This window comes from Castor canadensis, chromosome 5 (assembly GCF_047511655.1).
Source record: "Castor canadensis chromosome 5, mCasCan1.hap1v2, whole genome shotgun sequence".
Taxonomy (NCBI): domain Eukaryota; kingdom Metazoa; phylum Chordata; class Mammalia; order Rodentia; family Castoridae; genus Castor; species Castor canadensis.
In genome coordinates this window covers 89,703,651-89,724,906 of record NC_133390.1, presented here as the reverse complement: position 1 = coordinate 89,724,906, position 21,256 = coordinate 89,703,651, and the positions used below count along the sequence as shown (strand labels likewise).

Below are 21,256 nucleotides of genomic sequence, written 5' to 3'. Positions count from 1 at the left end.
TGCTGTATTAGCAAGCTGGGCAAAGGATGGGATGGGTGTCCCTGTCACTCTTCCTCAAGCAAGAGAAGAGAATTTATAAATGGAGGGATAAAGAGGTCCTTCCTGGCCTCCTTCACAGGGTGGCAGCTCCAATGACAGTGCCTCCCAGTTTCTGCTCATAAGCCCTGACCTGTAAGAACTCAAGGGGTGGAAGATCTTGGAATCCCCCCATTCACCAGCCTCTCCCAGCCCAAGTGTGTAGCAGTAGCTTCAGAGGGATTTGGAGAGTAAGAGAACAGTCTAATTAATAAACCGATCAAGCTATTTGAGGGTCAGTCATCAAAATAGTCTAACATTGCTCTCCAACTTGTCCTTTTGGGGACCTCAGAATGTTGTGTATATATTTGGATTAATAGTTTTCAAGTGTTTCACACACACACATATATAAATAACAAGTTGTTTGTGTATACTGTCCTGTTTAATAAAAAATTCCATTCATTGAAAAGCATTACTCCTTTTACAGAAGCTTTCCCTTTTTACACTAATACTAAAGACATCACTACAAAGGGGTGGCTTCCTCATTTTCTAAGTTCTACTCTGAGCTCCCATCGGCAAAGATGAAACATTGTAAGCTTCACCCAAGTTTCACACCAACCATTTCCTTTCCTTATTTCCATTGTATTTAGTGCTAGGGCAGGGCTTGCCTTTGTAGCTGCATACAGACACCTGCAGTTCTTCACAGAGAGGTCTTTTGTGAGTATGGGACAATTTGTACTGGCTTCTGGCTTTTTTCTGAGCTATATCTGAATTGAGGGTTATTTCCTAAGCATATATGTATATCTCAAGTGAAAATTCTTATCAAAATTCATTTAAGGTTTGTGTTTCACTTGGTCTTTTCTCCCCCACATAAAAAACCAGAAACTATCATTTTTCAAAATTGCTCACATTTAGAATGACAATGCAAGATCCCCATAAAGCTTAGTTGAGATATTCCAAAGTAGGCAATTGGTCAGGGTTATCAGATTTAGCAAAAAATCTGATAAATCATGATGAAAAATTGGGATGCACAGTTAAATTTGAATTTCAGATGAACAATGAGTAATTCTTAGAACTAGTACATCACATTCAATATTTGGGAAATACTTGTACTAAAAACTATTTGTTCTTTTTCTGAAAATTCAAATCCATCTATCTATCTATCATCTATCTACCTATTTATGGTTTTGATTTTGTGATTTTAATAGAAGCACTATTTCCGAGGAACTATTTATATTCTTTCTTTTTTACATTTTCAAAATCATTAGCTTTGCTAAATGAATGAATGAAAACTTAAAAGACCTCAGATTTTAAGCACTGCTTTTTTTCCACTCAATCTCTGACTCACAAGTTTTAGCACAACTCAGACTTGAAACTACTGGTCACAGTTACAACACTATGGGTCACAGTCCTATTATACAGGCCATGACATCAACTTCACTATGACTTGGTGGTAACCAAATGCTATGGTTTGTCCCACAAAGGCTCATGTGCTAGAAGCATGGTCCCCAAAGTAACCGTATTGAGAGGTGGTGGATCTTTAAGGGGTGGGGCACAGTGGAAGGAGAGAGATTAAGTACTGGAGGGGACACCCCAGGAAGGAATTAATGCCGATCTTGTGGAGTGGGTTGAGTCTCAGAGAAGTGGGTTAGTTCCTATGAGAGTGGGTTGTTATAAAATAGCAAGCCTGGTATCTCTTCCCTGATATCTCTTGCTTCCTATTTTGACATGTGACATCTCTCACATGTAGTCCTGTCACGTGATGACATCTGCTGTGTTTGCCTATGCCAGAAGGCCCACATCAGAGGTTAAACAGATCGGGCCTTCTGATTTTGGACCTGAAATTCAAATTTAAATTTAAAATTGACTTACTCCTGTATGGAAGACTTTATGCTTGAGGATTTAAACTTTGTACTGCAATAGAGGTAAAACTTAATAAAGTTGCCAATGTTTAACTGTCCTGGTCTATTGCAAACAGTTGCCCTGCTGAATTTTACATCTGTGGGTGCTAAGAAAGTATTCTATTGGTCCACAAGTATTGTTTTCTAGACTAAGAAGTTACAATTAGGAAAAACTAATGCAGAGCTTTATGAAAGACCTCTTTTAATTGAACTCAACATGTTTACATGTATGTATGTTTTTATTTACATCTCCCCTTGAATAAAAGGACTTAAGGTGGCTCATAAAATACATATACATAACATAACTAAAAATGTGAATAAAAGAGGCAAATAGAAAATCAGGTCAGGAAAATCAGATGAAACCAGGAATGAGGTTCATATACCAAATGAACATCACTAGCCTTCAGGTAGCTGAGGTGTGGGAAAGTGATCCAGTGTCAACTCTGGGCTTTTTCACAACTGGTGTGAAGATGGCCTCTGCAGGGCCACATTTTAGACCATAAAACAAAACTACCTGCTCAGGAATCACTCAGCTATTCTTGGTTTTGACCTGAGGAAAGTCTCCTTAGAGGACCTGGTGTAATCCAATGGCTAATGTTCTTTATAAGATTCTTTCAGGCAACAACTATTTGCTAAGGCCTCACTATTTGCTAATACACAAATGCGGTTTGGAAATCACAATTATTCAGATGTCAAAAGAATGCAATTTAGTTTATGTAGCTCTCTGATGATTTATCTAAGAAAATAATAGTAATAATAATGTTGGTGATGACAACTGTCCTAATAATAAATGCTTGCTAAGTATTGAGCATTTGCTTCATGCTAGGCAATTACTTTTAACCTGTGCAATAATCCTGCAAGACAGTTATTTTCTCATTCATTTTCTCTTTCTTTCTTTCTCTCTCTGTCTCCTTGTCTTTCTCTCTCTCTCTCTCTCTAACATATACAAAAGATGAAGAAACTGAGGCTCAAAGTTATATGCCTACAACTATGATTTGAGGCCAAACTTATCTGATTAGGAAAACCTGTCTCTTTCTGAGAATGCAAAAAGGTTTACATTGTTTTGTGGGGCTTTGAATTAATATTTACATTTCTTTTTTCTAATTATGAAAGTAATACCTGTTTATTTAAAAAATTAAAAAAATAGAAAAAGAAAGAAAAAAAAAGTCACCCATACTTTCATTACCCAAAAGAAATAAAGGTCAGTTATGGTCTCTGTTTATGAGAAAAGATAGAGAAGACACAGACCTGAGCAACAATGTTGAATCATGGAAAAGTGAGAAAAGCATTTCAAACTAGAAACACACCATTCTTCATTTTTGTTTTCCTACTAACTTTATTGGTATATTAAATTTAGAAAACTTGGATTTTTGGTTTTGCTTTACTAAGACACTGATTCTGAGACCTGATGAAGTCATTTTGCTAGGTCCCTTTGCCCCTGTCCTGAGATTACTTTTTTTCTTTAAGTAGATTACTTATGCTTCACAAAAGTTTCCCTTGAGGGTGTTGGAAAACCAGATAACTTGTCCTAACCCAGGGTGGATGAATCAGAATCTGCAGCAGAGGGCCCCGGGCATCTGTATTTCCCAAGATGCTTGAATGGTTGCAGTTCTCCACAGATTGAGAGGCAGAGAGGCATATGGTCCCTGCTTAATCAGGCCTCAGGGACATTTACCCTGAATGGCAGGAGGTGAGTACTCCTATAAAAGGAAATGCTTTTTACTTGTAAACAACCTTTCCAAGTTATTTAGCCTCAGTCCTAAGCTTGCTTTTGGGTTTTGCCTGTTGCATAATTCACCTGTAAGCCCCCAGGTTGATGCAGCTGATCCCCAGGTTGTATCTGGACCGGATGAAGCCTGGCTGGATCTCCAGTGCTCGTGTGTAGGCCTCTACAGCTTCCTCACTGCGGTCTCCATTTGCCAAGGTCGCCCCAAGACGGTTCCATAATGAATAGTCCTGATGACAAAAATGAGAGCTAACAACCATAAGCCACAATAACACGGTATCCCCATATTTCTTGGCAGACGAAGGACAATGGCTAAAAATTCATTCAGTGCTCAAGGAAGGGACCATGGTGAGATAAATTATTCAACAATCTTCATGGATAACTTTGTGAAATGACTTTCATTCATCAAAGAGCAGTCACCATTTGATGCTGACATGGAATTAATATTTCTATTTTAGATATTTCAGTGTTACCAGCCACAGTGGTATATCATTAGAAACAATCACTTTGAATCACTGGAGCAGGGAAATAAAGTACAGAAGAAATGGACAAAGTCTAGCCTGTGCAAACTTGTTTGTTACAGAGAATCTCATGGTTTCTGTCTGTCCTGGGCTTTCTTACCTCTGGCCGAACAGTTAAGGCAGCATTAAATGCATCGATTGCTCTGTTAAATTCCCCACTCAGGTGGAACAGGACCCCTAGACCTGTCTGTAGGTCTGGGTCAATCATGTCTCCATTTTGGTGGGCAGCTTCCAAATATAATTCTTTCACTCCTTCCAGAACAGAGCTATAAAAGAATTGATTTGTATTTGAAGTAGTCTGAGTGTAAATGATTGGCTACTAAAACTCTTGATTCTATTTCAAGTCTCTCATCATTATAGACTGGAAAATTTTGCTTAAACTACCTTAGCTTAATGACAGGACTATTAAATACTGAATTAGCAAATAAAAACAGCTTTCACAAAAAACGTTGCTGTATACAGATACAGACTGTGCCACATGAGTCTTCACAAGGAGTGTTCCACCAACCGTGTGTGTGCCAAGGTGAGAAACCACAGCTAAGTTTTTCAGAGTCTTGGTGAGAAAAAGTTTAGCATCAGGATCTGTTGCTGTCAAGGAACAAAATTCCTAGAAGAAAGGACTTTCATTTGCCCATTCCTGAGGCTTATAAAACATGGAACATCAGTACTTATTATACTTTAGATGAATCGTATGTTCAAAACACTGGGCTTTAAAACATGGTACCAGATAAATGTCCGTTAGTGCTCATCATGAAGGTCATATGACTAAAGGATGGCTGATGTGGTTTGGATAAATGTCCCCCAAAGGGCATGTGTTGAAGGCTTGGTCACCAGCTTCTGGTGCTACTGGGAGGTGGTAGAACCTTTGAGAAGTGGGGTCTGGTGGGAGGCAGTTGGATCGCTACTGAACAAGCCCTTGAAGAGATAGTGGAACCTGGCTCCTTCCTCTCTCTTTGCTTCCTGGCTGCCATGAGGTAAGCAGCTTCCATCACCTCATATTCTCACCATAGGGGCTGTCTCACTGTAGGCCCAAAAGCAACAGGGCCAAATGACCATGGGCTGAAACCTTCAAACCTGTGAGACAAAAGAGACCTTTCCTTCTTATAAGTTGATTAACTTGGGTATTTTTGTCACAGCAATAGAAAGCTGTGACAAGGCCATTAATACAATGGCCTTGATCTTAGCATCAGTCTTTCTACTCATTGATGTTCTTTTAGCAGAATGCTGCAAGAAAAGCTATTCTGGAGTGAGATCTGAGGCTCATGAATTACCCTTAAGGTAATCAATTTGGTATGTGGGTGCTTACTGCTTGCTATAAAATAATGAGATCATGAGAAAGATACCTGTCAACTGGAGACTTAGACATCCTTCGAGTGAGTCCTGGAGATCCCTTCTTGCTTTTCACAAGGTATTTGTACTTTGGATTTTGTTTAATCCAATTCTTTAGTGCGTCACAGGCATCCTGCTGATGGCCAGTATTTGTGTAACTAACAGCCAAAGCCATTAAAGCTTTTAAATTGTTAGGCTGCAATTCTAAGCATCTTGAAAGAAAGCAAAACAAACAAACAAATTCGGATGTTTTTGAAGTCAGCTTCTAAACATTCTTTAAGAAAGCTGAAATCTTTATTAATTAAACGTTGCAAAAGTATTGTTAGGTTTGTTTATGTCAAGTCCTGGAAAGCATCGTATTTCTCCTCATGAAAATCAGGGCCAAACAGTATTTCAAAGGAAATTAAAACTCATCCTGATAACTACCAGTTTCAATAATTTTAATAAATGGCTTTTACCATTTTTATAGGAATTGTGGCTAATCCCTACATAAAAATTATTAGTAGTCAATCTAATGAAATGAAAGGGATATCATTATTTAAACACTGCTTTATTACTTTATCACCCCCAAATTGGACTTGGATCAAATTTGGACATCCAGCGATGGCAGACTGTACAGTGTTTTGCAAAGGAGAGGGAAGTTCCTGTGTTTCCAGACTGCTAATATGGGCTTACAGGAAATACAGGCTGTCACTGCTCCTCCTCACTATATTCCACTGGGCTCCAGCAAGGGCTTTTCAAACTTACACCTGCATATGAGCCACCTGGGGACTTTGCAAACTGTACATTCCAGTACAGTAGGCCTAGGCTGGGGCCCAAGGGTGCACAGGTTTGACAAGCCTGATGATAATGCTGATAGTCTCTGGATAAGACTGAGTAGCAAGCCCTAGGTGGTTTAAAATGCCTGGGCAGAGAAGTTCTCAATCTGAATGTGCACTAGAAACACCTGGGAGAATTTAAAACTACTAATATTTGGTTCCTCAGTACCAACAAATTAAACCATAATTTCCGGGTGTGCCTGGGCTGTCCTCTCTCTCTCTCTCTCTCTCTCTCTCTCTCTCTCTCTCTCTCACACACACACACACACACACACACACACACACACACACACACAATGGTGCATGCCTATGCAGGGTTAAGAATAACTTACCCAGAGAGTCTCAGATTTGGAGTCAAGGGATGAGGGCTTAATATCTATGTTACATACTATTTGTGTGACCTTGACCTTCCCTAATCTCCACTTCTCTTATCTATAGGAAATGGCTCTACAGAAAGAATAATACCCAGGCACTTTATGCAGTGAGATACCAAAGAATGGTAAAATCTAGGGTTTTATCAAGGTAAAGCCCTAGAATTCCAAGGATTTAAAATTCTCACATTCTAAGATTCCAAAGTTCTAGGATTTATACACACGCAGATCATATATAGATCCAAACACATTCACATTTATATATAATATATTGAATATATGTACACATGTATATTCTCTTTCTATAGCATTAAATTAAAAGTACTTAAAAGAAAGGGCAGTGAAAGTGCAAGTCTACTTGATAAAACAATTTTTCCACAGTTTAAATAGGGACTCAAATAAGTGGGCGATTCTATAGTCCCCCTCTTTTCATATCCCCACCTCAAGTAGTTTAGCTCTTTAGTCAGTGTTTTGAGTATGCCTTTCCTGGAGAAAATGTTTAGCTGCTTCAAAAGGCTAGAAAATTAAAAGGAGCTGTTTATTTAATGAATCTGTTTTATGACTGCTTTCAACATAGACTTTCTTTGGTGCTAGTGAGCATCAATTGATGTGCAGATTGCAAAACACTGTGATGTAGGAACGCCATTTCTTGTTTTCCAGAGGTAAGTATAGCTGTGATGTGGCATTCCAGTGCTTATCCTGGCCAAATTCTTCACACTGTACTTCAGTGAGGGTCAAAAGACAAATCAGAAACACATGACAAGAGTCCACCAGCCCTGTGATTTTGCACTTAGCTCCACCTACCTCTGGAGGGCGACAATGGCTGCTTGTTCATTTTCATTCTCTGCCTGGGTTATCCCGAGGAACTGCCATGCCTACAAAAAATAGCACGCGTTAACACTGCATGACTGAGGCAGGATCACTGGAATGCATCAGCTGGCTAGATTGTTGTGGCAGCTCCCCTACACAGAGCAATCTGATTTAGATGTGAGAGTTACCTAAAAGGAAAAAGTATTACATGCATTTCTTCTTCCACATTGTCTTGTGACATTTAGGTCAAAATCCTCTGTCATTATTTCCAAACCCATCTACTATTTACCCCTTTTTATAACCCAGTAGTATGGAAGCCTCTGAATTTCTGAGATTTCATGATATTAGGTATCTTAAAATCAAAAGATAAGTGTGTAAAATTATACAACTATGAAGGGTTAGAAAAATAACCTAGAAATGTAAAAAACCTCAAGATGCACAGCCTGAAATACACCATATAAGTTCATAAAAATACTAATTCCCCAGAATATTGGCGATTCTTAACATAAAGCAGCCTTTATTTTGATTTTACCTTCATTAATCTTTGAATGCTTTTTACAAAAAGATCAGTCAGTGTTTTCTCTGCAGCCTTCTTCCTAGCCTTTGGCCCTGGTGTCATTTTCATTGTCTACAACATCGTTATCATTGCCTTGGAATTTCCATAAATTAGGAAACTCTGACTCCTTGCCTGGGATCCATTAGTTAACAGAGACCTTAATTTTTTCATTTATGAATTTGGGATAACAGTGTATAGTTTATTTTTAACTTCCCAGAGCTGTTGTGTCAAATAATATAATATACACAAAATGTTTTGCAAAATATATAGTATTTACAAATGTAAGAGGACATTCCTATTTCATATATCTTTTAAAAATCGAAATATTTTTGGTTCAGAATTCCAGCTCTTAGTTTTGATTAACAGGGCTTGGGTGTGGCTCAAGTGCTAGAGCACTTGCAAAGGAAGTGGGAGGCCATAGGTTCACACCCCATCCAGTATGAAAAGAAAACCTTTTTGATGAACAGGATACTTCGGGACTTTAGTGATTGGTTTACTTACTCTTCGTATACAAACTAAGTGCAATCGATTATAGGAATGAAGGGCTAAGTATTGATGTGCTAGGTGCTGAGCTGAGTACTTTATTTGTATGAGCTAATTTAATTTTTACAACACACAAGGAGATAGTTATTATTATGAATTACACTTTTACAGATGAGGGAAATGAAACTTAGAGGGCTTAAATGACTTGTCCTAGGTCACAGGGCTAACAGATAGAATAGGGATTTGAACCCATGTCTGTTTGGAAGCTTAACCACTCTTCTATATTGTCTTCTTAGCACCATATACAGCTAAAATTACTCCAAATTCCTCTGGGAATACACATTATAAAATGATTCTTAAAAATCAATCACAATCTAAAAGTGAAATCTTTATATTGCTGCTATCTTATTATAGGCCTTCATGGGTTTAGAAATTTAGTAGACTAAAATAGGATTGTGGGAGCTCTTTGGTGGTCTCCCAGTGTCTGTCTCCAGTCACCTTTCCCATCTCAGAAAAGAGAAAGGAGTTTTTCCAAAATGCCTGAGAATTGAATGCCCCCGTCTCTCTTTTTTATTGGCGGTACTGGTGTTTGAACTCAGGACTTCGTGCTTCTAGGCAGGCACTCTACTGCTTGAGCCACACTTTTAGCCCTTTTACTCTATTTTGGAGATACGGTCTCACCTTTTGCCCAGGCTGGTCTACACTGCAAGCCTCCTATTTTATGCTTCCAGCCGTTGCTTGGCTGACTGGTGCACTATCACACTCAGCTTCTTTCCATTGAGATGGGGCTTTGCAAATTTATTTTGCCTGGCCCGATCTTCAGCTGCTATCCTCCCAATCTCAGCCTCCCAAGCAGCCAGGATCACAGGTGAGGGCCACTGGTGTCCAGCTGTCTGCCTCTTTTGAGTAGGGTCCTCTAGTAGTTTCCCTGTCCCATCAACACACCAGGCCACTTTCTGAGTCTGAGAGAATGAAGGACATATGATACCTCTGCATCTCCAGGGTCCTGAAGAATCGCTGCCTCCATGAACAGAATGGTGACTGGCAGGTCCCCTTCCTTCAGCCTTTTCAAGCCTTCCTCAAATGCTCCAGGCCAGTCCTTGAAGGGGTTTTCAGTGTGAAAGTAATATCCCTACGACATAGAAAAGGGCCACTGCACAATCCATTGATCTCTGCATTCTTACATTCAATGTAATCTGTTTAAATTTTAATGTAATTTACTTATTTTGATTATTTATTAATTTAAAATTACTGTTTTTCCTTATTATGAATGTAGTATGTTTCATTGTATAAATTTTAGATAATAGTGAATAACATAAAAAGAAACAAAAAATTACCCAGAATTCCACAACCTGAGTTTATTATCCTTCTGATATTTCTTTTGATTCTTTTTGTTTTCACTCTTTCTCCCTAGGGTTTTAAAGTTGCTGACTCTTTAGACATATTTTTGCTAAGTGCTACTACCCAACTCTCTGATATGTTAACATCACATTCTGTACATCTGTTTAGCTACTATGGCCCTTTGGAGAACTGCAAACCATTGTAATAATTAAGATTTTTTTCGCTCCCACTTGGAGCAAGTTTTTGTCCCATTGGAGGCTCTATAACCCCTATTGAAAAATGCACGTTTTAAAGATACAGATTTTTTAATTGCACAAATTTAAACAATACAGAATGTACAAATAATCACCTAATATTTTTCATGCATATCTGAATTAAACAAAAAAGCTCATATGCAGTCTTGCAGCTTAGGCCTCACTTAGTTTTATATTGTGATTATTCCTTATGTTATCAAGATTTTTTATATGGATATGCTAAATTTATTTATCACCCAATCCCCTATTTATGGATATGTGATTTATTTATATTTTTGTATTATAAGTAAAGCTATAGTGAAAGCTTCATATACAGTTGTTTGCATTTGCTTATTACCTTAGGATAATCTCCTAGTGGGATGTATTAAGTTAAAGACTATGGAGTATATGTAAGCCCTTATACGTGTAGCTGAATTGCTTTTTTAATTTTTTCCTGAGTTGCTTTTTAATTATATTCTCATCTGTAGTATCTGAGAATATTATGTTGCAATTTGCTAGCCTAGATTATTATAAAATCCTTCTAATTTGATAGATACAAATAAGCTAGCCTGTTAAAGATATTACAAGGTTTAAAAGTACACCAAATGGAGGCCTTCTTTCCTGTAAGCACTTAGAAAGACAAAACACTTATCAAATGTCACAGGGTCTGATTAGCTTATGTGGTGGCAGTATGGAAACAGGGTCCCAGCCAGTTCTAGGTGCATGGATTATAGCCCATTGTCTGATGATCTGTGTCAGTGCTCTCTCTTCTTATCTAGCTTTGGTCTCTTTGTGGAAATGAGCTATTTTTAATAACTGATGTTATAAGATTTCCTGGTCTATTGAGGGACAGAGACTATTGGGAGGAAAGAGACATTTTAATGACTATGTAGATGGTAAATCCCCTAAAATCAGAGACTTTTTATCATCATATCTCCAGTACCTAGTGCAGAGTGTATTCAATAAGTAGTTGTTGCATTGAACAAAATATCATGCAAATTATCCAGAAATGGATATTTTTGAGACTGACTCTACCCCAAACCATGAGAAAAACTTACATCTATCTGTCTATTTATATACCAATTAATCATCTATCTATCTATCTATCTATCATCTATGTAGAGAGATTTCTCTCCAGATCCTGCTCTTCTTGACCTAACTGGGGGCAATCGGAGATGCAGAAAGGACAAATGATGGATGCAGAAAGTTGGGATCAGGTGTGCTGGGCATTCAGATGGAGACACACAACAGTCTCATTGCTTCTTTTCTCTAATAACTCTTCTTTTACTTTGGTTCTTTTCTTTTATTCTTTAAAACCTTACTTCTAAAGTCTTTCTTCTTTTCTATTCTTTAAAATCTCTTTCCTTAGACTCACACTGTCCCATGTTTTCTTTAATCTCTCTTAAAGTCTTGGCCCTCAGACTTGTACTGTTCCATGTTCTCTTTTTAGCTTTCTTAAAGTCTCTGTGCTCCGACTTTCCCTGTCCATGTTCCCTTTAATCTCTAGCATAACTCAGCTGCAGCAGGGTCATTCTCACGGCAGCCTCACAAGCAGCCCATAGCCAGCCAATCAGAAAAATCCTCCATACTCCTTCAGTGAGTCTTTTATATCCAGTAGTGAACAAGGAGGTGGAGCAACAGTTCTCAGGGAGGGGCATGACATTGTAACAAGAGCAACCTGCTCCTACTTCTCAGAACATGAACAACTTAGGAAAAGCAGCTGTGCTACATTTTGCCCTTGCTCTCTTCTGCAGCTGGGGCCATGCCAAACTCAGCCTGTAGATCACTGAGTGCAACTGTGCTTATGTCAAGTTCTCACAGGCTTCTCATAATCCACTCTCCACACATCTATTTATCTGATTTTTTTTTCTGTGCAGGACACTTCCACATCTCTCTATCTTTCAAGTTATTTATACTAATCCCACAAATGTTTCCCCCCACCAAGTATTTTTAAAGGCATAGATCTTATAGCAACTGGGACTTCATGGGTAACTTAGCTGGTTGTTCACTACATTTGTATATTTGTTGGGGCTCCTGTCAACAGAGTATCCTTGACCTGGTTGTGTGAACAGCATGTTTTGTACTGAGATGCTTTGCTAGCTGTGTAATGACCACTTGTGAAATACACTTTAAGTCCCCATTCTACTATCTTGTCATTCATATCACTTCTCTTGTTCACATGTCAACAGGACAAAAGTGACTGAATGGCAAAGCATTGTGGGACTAGCTCAGTTCTTGTCCACTCTGAACTTTAGTTAGTTCCATATTGGGCCAGCAGTTAGGATTCAAGTGCTAGTTGGCTTCCAAGCTGTTTGAACACTTATAAAAATTGGCATTTGATTCCAGTGTGGCTGCCTTCACACATTGGATGAGTATTTTGTTTCCATCTATCCAAATTTCTTGTAGGTCAGATTGACATTAAATTTTCCTTAATTCTTAGGTTTTTAACGAAACAGTTATTAATTCATCCATAAAATATGATCTGAAGGGACTGAGGAAACCGGTCAGCATGTTAAGAACAGAATTGGTTACCTTTTCACTAGCTGAAATTGTGACTTGGTTTTGGGCTTCTTGGTTCTCAGATATCCAGTTCCGCCGGGCCATTTCTTCCCATTCTGCTTGCATCTTATCCCAAAACTCTGTATCTGACTAGGAGGCAGGAAAAACAAAGACAGTTAGATAAAAGAACATGCTGAATTATCTGGTTTGTTCCCAGAAAGTGATTAAGTTGGCTACATCCAACAATTGGTCAAAGATCTTCTGGAGGGAACACATTAGTCAAAGTGTTGAAATCAATCAGTTGTGACTTTCTGAAAGTCACTACCATCTGAAAGATGAGAATCATATATACTTAATTCAGATACAGGTTCTCCTCAACTTGTGATGGAGTTATGTCCCAATAAACCCATTGTAAGTTGAAAATATGGCAAGTAGAAAATGCATTATATTAATACACCTAACCTGGTGAACATCATATCTTAACAACCTAGTACACAGTAGAGTATCAGGTATTTACTCTTATTATTTTATCTGTCTATCTATCTATCTATCTATCTATTGCAGTGCTGGGGATCTAACCCACAGATATTTACTTTTATTTATTTATTTATTTGCAGTGCTGGGGATCTAACCCACAAGCATTTACTCTTATGGTCACATGGCTAACTGGCAAGTATAGCTAGCCGTTGCTCAGCATTGAGAGAGAGAGAATGTCCTACTGCATATTGCTAGCCCAGGAACGGTCAAAATTCAAAGTATGATTTCCATGAAATGCATACCACCTACTTGGCATTGTTTTAACTTTCCCATGCATATCCTACAAAGGAAATCAGGCCACTGGTCCTCCTTTATTTCAAGGGAGGTATGGGTTCCTAGATTGAAGCAGAATTTCTCTACCAAAGCTGCCCTTGTTTGGATTCTATTTTCTTAAGCCTGAAGAGACTACATTAGGTGGGCTAAAGGGAAGAGGAAGAAGTGTGTGTCTTAAAGAATTTAAAAGATAGGGGATGGTCTCAGAAGTAGAGAAAGAAATGCACAGGGTGGGCTATGGTTAGTAGAAGACTGGTGCTCAGTTTTTAGGTTTTTCCCTTGGCAAACTGCCTGGCATAAAAGCATGACTGAGTGTGACAGGGAGTGGGGATAGATGCTGGCTTGAATTCTGATCCTCACATGGCGGGGAAAGAGGCAGAACCTGAATTTCCAGAAACCACTTTGGGTTTGATGTTAACAGTCACCGTGACAGAAAAGAAGAGAGATTCTGCCCTTGTTTTCTGGTACTATATAAACCTTCCAGATTTTGTGCCTCAGGGTAAGTTACCTTGGAATTCAGTCTTGGAAACCACTTTATTTTCTTTAAATAAAACAAAGAAAGGGTATTCCTTGAACACCTGAGTCTGGCATTGAGATTCATATCCTTTACCTGAAAATCTTAACTTCTATGATTCTAAATCCTATGACTTGTCAACACTCATCAACCCGATTTGAGATTAACCTTCTCCTTTTAACCCTCCTGGTCTGCCTTGGTGTTGACTGTCTTGAAATAAGCACTCTTCAAAGTTGCTCTGAATGATGGCCATAACCTTATTTCTTTTGGATGCAAGTGTTTTGGGAATAAGGGCTAGCCCAATGTGATTCATCCCAAACTCTAAGTAAGTAATACATCTATATTTCCTCCTTTATTAGGCCTGGAATGTTCCCCCCTACCACAGAAATTGGTTCCATCCCTCTGGCTCACAGCAGCAGGCAACTTGACAATTCTTGTCTGGCCTGCTGGAAGCACATGGAATGCTCACCAAGTGTACAGGCCAAGTTAGGGATAAAATGTAAAACTTCTTTTTTAATGATTATTTCTGGTAGAATATAAAATTGTGCAAATAGAACGATTTCATGAAATGGGTAAATAAAATGCTACTATGTCTGTCTTTGAATAAAGGGATTATAGGCGATGTTTTTGTTGTTTTTTTGCACTTTTAAAATATTTTCTGAATGAATTTTCTATAATGAACATGCTTTGCTTTTATAAATAAACAATAAAGTTAAAACCAAGAATAGATTATCTTCCCTCCTTTTAAAAAAATACAATGAAACTTATTAAATAGTGAAGAGTTTGGAGAAAGTTTCAGGGGACTCATTTTCCTCTTTAAAGCAATTAAAGATCAGCTTCAACTTGTCTGCAGCAGAAGTGAAGAAAAATCTACCAAGTGAATTTTATGTTTAGTGACTTTCCTAAACCACTTTGGGCGATGCATTGCCGTAGTGTGAGTTGCTTGGAATTTAAAGCATATTACAACTCTTCTGAATGAAAGCACGAGAAGGTTTCATGGTGTGTACATCTGAGTTATAGAAGGATGTATCACCTTTCTTACAGTTTCAAATTAGAGCAGTCCATATGTAAATATGACTGCTGTGTAAAACAGAACCTCAGCTGAGCTCTCATTTAATGAGATACACCAAAGACTTACTGGTTCCACTTAAAGTAAGTTACTGCTGACTAAAGTGCACTGCACAATTTTCATTTAATTGTAGAATAATACTTTTAGCATAATCAATTTTCATCCAGCCTCAGAATCCAGAGTTTATTCATGTAGCTGCAATTTACACAGCTTCTCCCTTCTATTTTTAATAAATTTTAGAGAAACCTGAAACATATTTGAATTTTAAACATTTTAGATGGATCAAGGGGATTTTATTTATTTATTTATGCTTTTTTTTTAGCCATTCTGATATTTGGGTAGACTGTTTTTCACATTCAACACATAACAAGTTATTTGCTCAGATCAGAAATGAGATATTGTTTGCTATCTATTTCCATTTTTCAGAATATATTTCTAATGAGAACAATATTATATATTCATAAGACACTTGGATATGCAGTATGGTGGTTAAGAGTTATACTGTTCCTTAAGAAAGAGTATGATCACAAGGAGAGCAAAACAATAATGTGCCAGGGAAAAAGACCTCAGAAAAATACACCAGTAGCACTGTAATTATGTGTAGTGAGCTTTCTCTCGCTCCTGGTCCACTGATCTAACTGGGTGGTGGGGGCAGAGGGGCGACTGGAAATGCAGAAAGGACAAGGATAGAGGACAGACATGCAGAAAGTTGGGGCCACGCGTGCTGGGCGCTTAGATGGAAATGCACAACAGCCTCGTTACTTCTTTTTTCTATTAACTCTTCTTTTACTTTGCTTCTTTTCTCTTATTCTTTAAAACCATACTTCTAAAGTCTTTCTTCTTTTCTATTTTTTAAAGTCTCTTTCCTTAGACTCACATTGTCCCATGTTTTCTTTAATCTCTCTTAAAGTCTTGGCCCTCAGACTTGCACTGTCCCATGTTCCCTTTTAAAGTCTTGGTCCTTCCTCAGAGTTGTACTGTCCCATGTTTCTTCTAATCTCAGTCCCCGCCCTGGCCATAACTTCCACTTCTCCCAAGCAGCCAAGCAATCAACCCATCCCCCATCAAAAAGCCTCATGTCCTCCCTCAGCGAGTCTTTTATATACAGTAGTAAACAAGGAGGTGGAGTGCCAGTTCTCGAGGAGGGGTGTGACATTGTAACAGGAGAAACCTGCGTTCCTACTTCTATCTCTGAACATAAACAACTTTTAGGAAAAGCAGCTGTGCTGCATCTTGCCTTCATCCTCTTCTGCAGCTGGGGCCATGCCAAACTCAGCCTGTAGATCATTGAGTGCAACTGTGCTTATGTCAAGTTCTCATAATCTGCTCTCCACAATTATGAGATGGGATATATGTAATTTACCTCATTACTTTTTCTTGTACTTTTCAGGATTCCCCAAATTTCCAAGCATTATTTTGGTGGAAAAGTAAAATTTGGTTAAAAAGTAAATGCTTCATTCTTTTCAAATTTAATTCCTCCATGATGTTTTCTTCAATGACCTACACTAGAGCAGTTTCTTGCCTCAGAATTCCTTCAGCTCTGACAGGCTAAAGGTCTGGAAGAAGAGAGGTGTGTGCTAGAAGCTGCCATGATCTCTGTGAATTGGGCTAGTCACTTTAACCCATCTTTATATTATTTCTCCTCATTTTTAAAGTTGGAAGACTGCATTCATTACACAGTTGATAGCTCAGGTTTCTTTGTCTATACAGATTGACTTAGATCAGGAAAAGAAAGAAGAGATATTAGCACAAGATATTTCCTTTTAAAAAGAGGCTTCTAGCCCATTTGCTAAAGTCTAAAAATTATATCTTGAAGCATTTCCTCAAAAGTATATTTGACATTTTCCTTTATTTTTCATTGCAAAACACAAAAATAAAAGTTAACATAAGAACCAAGGTAAAACTAAAGAGATATTTATATTTATTTTATTTATATCCTTTTTTAAAAAGAAAAGCAAGCTATTCGTGCTTTTTTATTTGTTTGCTTTTTGAGACAGGGTCTTGCTATATAGTTCAGGCTAGCCTCAAACTTGTGATCCTCCTGTTGTGAATTACATGCTCCCTGAGTTCTGGAATTATAAGTGTGTGCCACCATGTCTGGATTTAAAATTAAATATTTATTAAGCTAGGAGACTGGGAGCATAGCTCAGTGGTAAGAGCACTTGCCTGTCATCTGTAAGGTTCTGGGCTTAATCCCCAGCACTGCAAAAAGTTATAATATGAAAAACAAGAAAATAAGAAATTTATTTTAAAAGCAGGGAATTTAAAGGATGGCAGCATAGTGGTAGTTTCAATTCACCAGTTTATTTTAGTCATACTTTAGTTAAAGAATCTCTGATTTTGTGGTCAAACATAATTACTGATTAAAAAGATCCTGGAGCTTTGTTGTACAAGAACCAATCAATGTGTGATTGATTATGTGCCAGTTATGCCTGAGAGGAATCTGGCTTCCTTTTTGCCTCTTTAATACCCATTGATTAACTGTCACTGGATCAAAACTTCAAACTGCATATTTAGAAGAAAAGAAAGTTCCTCCTTACTGAGCAAGGAATGGAAACACTATACAAACTCAGAGAAAGTCTCAACAGACATCTTTTTGCTAAAGTGAACAACGTGCAGATCACTTTGTAATCTCATCGCCTTGGTGTCCAGTAGTCCAAGCTAACCAACAGTGGCAGAATGTCTCTTCTTGTGATTTCTTGTTGATTGGAACTCAATACTAATGAAGGATTCCATATGACTACCCAAAGAACATATTTCCCCTGGTACTGTACTGATAGATATGCAGCACCTTAATAGAGAAAGGGATAGAATTCTGATTGGGCAGAATTAGTTTGAGCTCTGGGCACAGTTCTGGGTGTTTCATGTAGTGAAGGTTATTGACAAACTGGAGTCTATTTTGGCAAGAGTAACTATGGGTGTAGTCCTGCTTATGAAGGATGGGTAGAGGAATAATTTGCCTGCAAAAGCAAGGCTCATATGGGTGACGAGAGCTGGGAAAGCTGTCTAGTCTTGTTTTGCAGACAAAAGAACAAGGATGAATGAATGGCAGTTCCAGGAGGCAGATATTTATGCAATATTGAACTGCCTAAAAATGGATTGGGCTCTCTCTCGCTCAGAAGGATGGGCTCCCCAAGATTAGATGTCTTCAGAGATGGAATGACCAAACAGAGGGGGATGTAAAGATATCTCACAGATCAGGTGGGGGTTTGATTCAATCAATTCTGATTTTAACAGCTCAGAGTGGCTCTGGTTTCACTGTTTTTATGAATTGATTTATTGAATCAAACTGGAAGGCTTAAAGTTAATAAAATCTCTATGAGACAAGAAATGGACCTGTCTTACATTCCCTTTCTCAATCTAAACAACACAGGGAGGAAAACACTTGAGTTTTGCTCATCTCTTAGAATTTCCTCATGTGTAAAAAGATTAAAATTTTCTTAGAGTGGTTGTAAGGATTAAATGAAATGCTGTATGTAAAGTACTTAGAATCTGTAACATCTAATAGCTAAGCAATAGCAAGTAATATTATTTTATTACTTGTCAGTGGAAAAGAGTATTTCCCAGGATAGTTTACAAACTATGCAAACAGTATGGTGCAGAAGTATTGAAAGTATTGGTACTAGCACTAATGTAGATTTTCAGTTGCCTCTGGGATAGACATGCTTTTTTGTTTAAATGGAGTCTGCCATCACTGAGATGCCAACGGGTACCTGGGCAAATTGTCCATGGCTCTTACTTGTCAATACACTAGCTGAGTAGCTACAGAAACATGGAGAAGAAAACTTGGAAATGAAAGGAAGAAGAAGAAAGGACAAAGAAGGCTGGAAAGGACATGGTAGAAGACTTGAGAAGAATGTCAGAAAGAAATCAAGAGCCATTTCTAACGGACAGAATTTAATGAAATTTTCTGTTCTTTGCTTTCTCTTCTTATCTGGCAAGTGGGCAAAGAGGAATGAGTATTAAAGAAGAAAAGGATGATAGGGAGTGAATGTTATTGAATACATCACATTTGTGGAGGAGTAAGACGACAAAACACAGTGAAAACTGTTGAACAATACAGGGTAGGGGGAAAAGGAAGAGTGATAGAGGGGGTTTGACTGATTAAAATACAATATATTTACAGGTAAAATACCAAGGCAAAATCCCACTGGACAATGAACTTCCACGAAAGCAGTGAAGGACAGGAACGTAGAACAGGTCATGTTAATGGGAGAGTAATAGTGGAGGGTGGGAATATAAAGTAAGAGGGTAAAGGAGTGTGAATATGGTTGAGGTACTTTCTATACATGTGTGAATATGGATCATTGAAACCCATCAGTCATTTCAAGAAAGGGAGTAGGAGAAGGAGAAAAATGAAAGAGATGAACCAAACCAGGGTACAATATAGGTATATATGTAAATGTCACAAGGAAACCTCCTATCTAGCAACCATATACTAATAAAAATGTTTAAAAAGAATAAAGAGCAAAACCTGTCATCCAAATAGGAAGGAATCACTTTTGAAAGGATTTTAACATATGAATTAGTTAGGGAATGCCTTTGCAGAATGGAATTTCACATGATTATATCTATTCTTGGTTCTAGTGGTATTTGCATTCACAAAAAGAACTGCTGTGAATGTTCACTGGACTGTGCCTGGATTTCTTGCTTCTTTGGGAGGAGGGTTTTGTGGGGCCAATTTCTCAAGGCTGCTTATGTTCTGCAGGCTTTGTGGCTGCTTTTTGAGCATCTAGGGACAGGTGGCTAGGGCTACGTTACCACAGGCCCGAGTTGATGGGGAGAGGGTCTTTGAGTTTGAGCCTACTCTTATGCTCCAGGTGATGACAAGTCAGGTAAAAAAGGAAGCTGGCATGTGGATGTTACAGGCAGTGTGCCTCAGCAACAGAAGGGTTGTTTTATTCTTTAGCTTGTCTGCAAGTAGTGAAGAGGATTAGGAATTCCCTCCTAGTTTAAGACAATAAACCACTAGATATATTTACCAAACCTGAATGACATCTTGTCATTGTGCTTTGCATCACAAGAACATTAGAGCAAGCTGAAATGAAACTCCTAGATATGGATTCTACCCTCATGAAGCTCATTGTCCAGTGATAGAATAAAAATAGTGGTAACCTTAATTCACAATAGGGTGAAGAATTTTAAGCAAAAAGAGATACATTACTTAGTCACTGTCATGCTAGTATTGGTAAATGACAATATTAGAATTCAAAATATTTTATTTTCCCTTTGTGGTAGGTGAAATCTTCCACAAGTGACCACAGTAGTATTTCTGACCCCTACTGTTATGGTTTGAGTGTGTCCTCCACAGTTCGTATGTTAGCAACTTAGCCCCACAATGCAAAGGTGTTGGAAATACTGGAAGGTGGGAGTGATTTTGATATAAAAGGCCCTCTCTGGCTTTCCCTCCACTTGCTCTGTCTTGCCATGTGATTACACAGTAAAATGTGTATCACAAGGTGTGGCCTCTTGATCTTGGACTTTATAGCTTCCAGAGCTGCAAGACATAAATTTCTTTTCACTATAAATTACCCAATCTGTGGTTTTCTATATAACAGGATAAAAGGGAGTAACACATCCAACCTCTTCAGATCCTTGTTACACTCCATTAACAGGTGTGGTCTATTGTTCTATCTTCAAATGCCTGCACTGACAAATAGAAAGCAAGGGAAGTGACCTGGTGTGACTTCGGAGGCTAGCTCCCAAAGGTGACATGACTTCTGACTGCCTTTTCCTTTTTCTCTTGAGATATTCACCCTTGTAATTTTGCTACCATGTTGCAGGGAAGTGCAAGACTAAAAGAAAGACCACATGTACATGTTCCAGCTATGACTTCAGCTAAAATCTCAGGTGATTATTAGCATAAATGGTGTGACTTTGAGTGAGCACGCCTTCAGATGATTTAGCCCTTCACTATCACCCCAGCCTTTGAGCTACCCTGACAGCTAGGGGAGCAAAGATGACCCATTCTCTATGAGTTCAACCCAAATACAGAGTTTTGAGCAAAGTAAATACTGTTATTTTAATCAACAAGTGTTGGAACAATTTATTACACAGCCATAGTAATAGAACTTCTACTATTAGTTTAGGTCAGGTAACTAAAGTATGATAGAAAGACTAGGCTTAAAAAAGGGACTATATAACTCGGGCTTCCTTGAGGCTAATGAAGTATGTGATAGCACTTTCCAAAAGAGTATTTATGAGCAAAGAGTTCTGTGATCAAATGAGCTTGAGATTTTCAGGATCTAGTGGCCTACAGA

At 38.2% G+C, this 21,256-nt stretch overlaps 1 protein-coding gene across 24 annotated transcripts in view; it reads right to left on the bottom strand.

Moving 5' to 3' along the window:
- Pex5l (peroxisomal biogenesis factor 5 like) overlaps positions 1-21,256 on the bottom strand; it is a 233,590-nt gene that overhangs the window by 7,677 nt on the left and 204,657 nt on the right. For all 24 annotated transcript variants that reach the window (XM_074073694.1, XM_074073701.1, XM_074073696.1 and 21 more), the window contains 6 exons: positions 12,637-12,753; positions 9,519-9,662; positions 7,486-7,556; positions 5,507-5,704; positions 4,264-4,429; positions 3,715-3,872 (listed from right to left, as the gene is read on the bottom strand). In XM_074073694.1, coding sequence (XP_073929795.1) covers positions 3,715-3,872; positions 4,264-4,429; positions 5,507-5,704; positions 7,486-7,556; positions 9,519-9,662; positions 12,637-12,753 — 854 coding nt within the window. The remainder of the gene's footprint in view (positions 1-3,714; positions 3,873-4,263; positions 4,430-5,506; positions 5,705-7,485; positions 7,557-9,518; positions 9,663-12,636; positions 12,754-21,256) is intronic.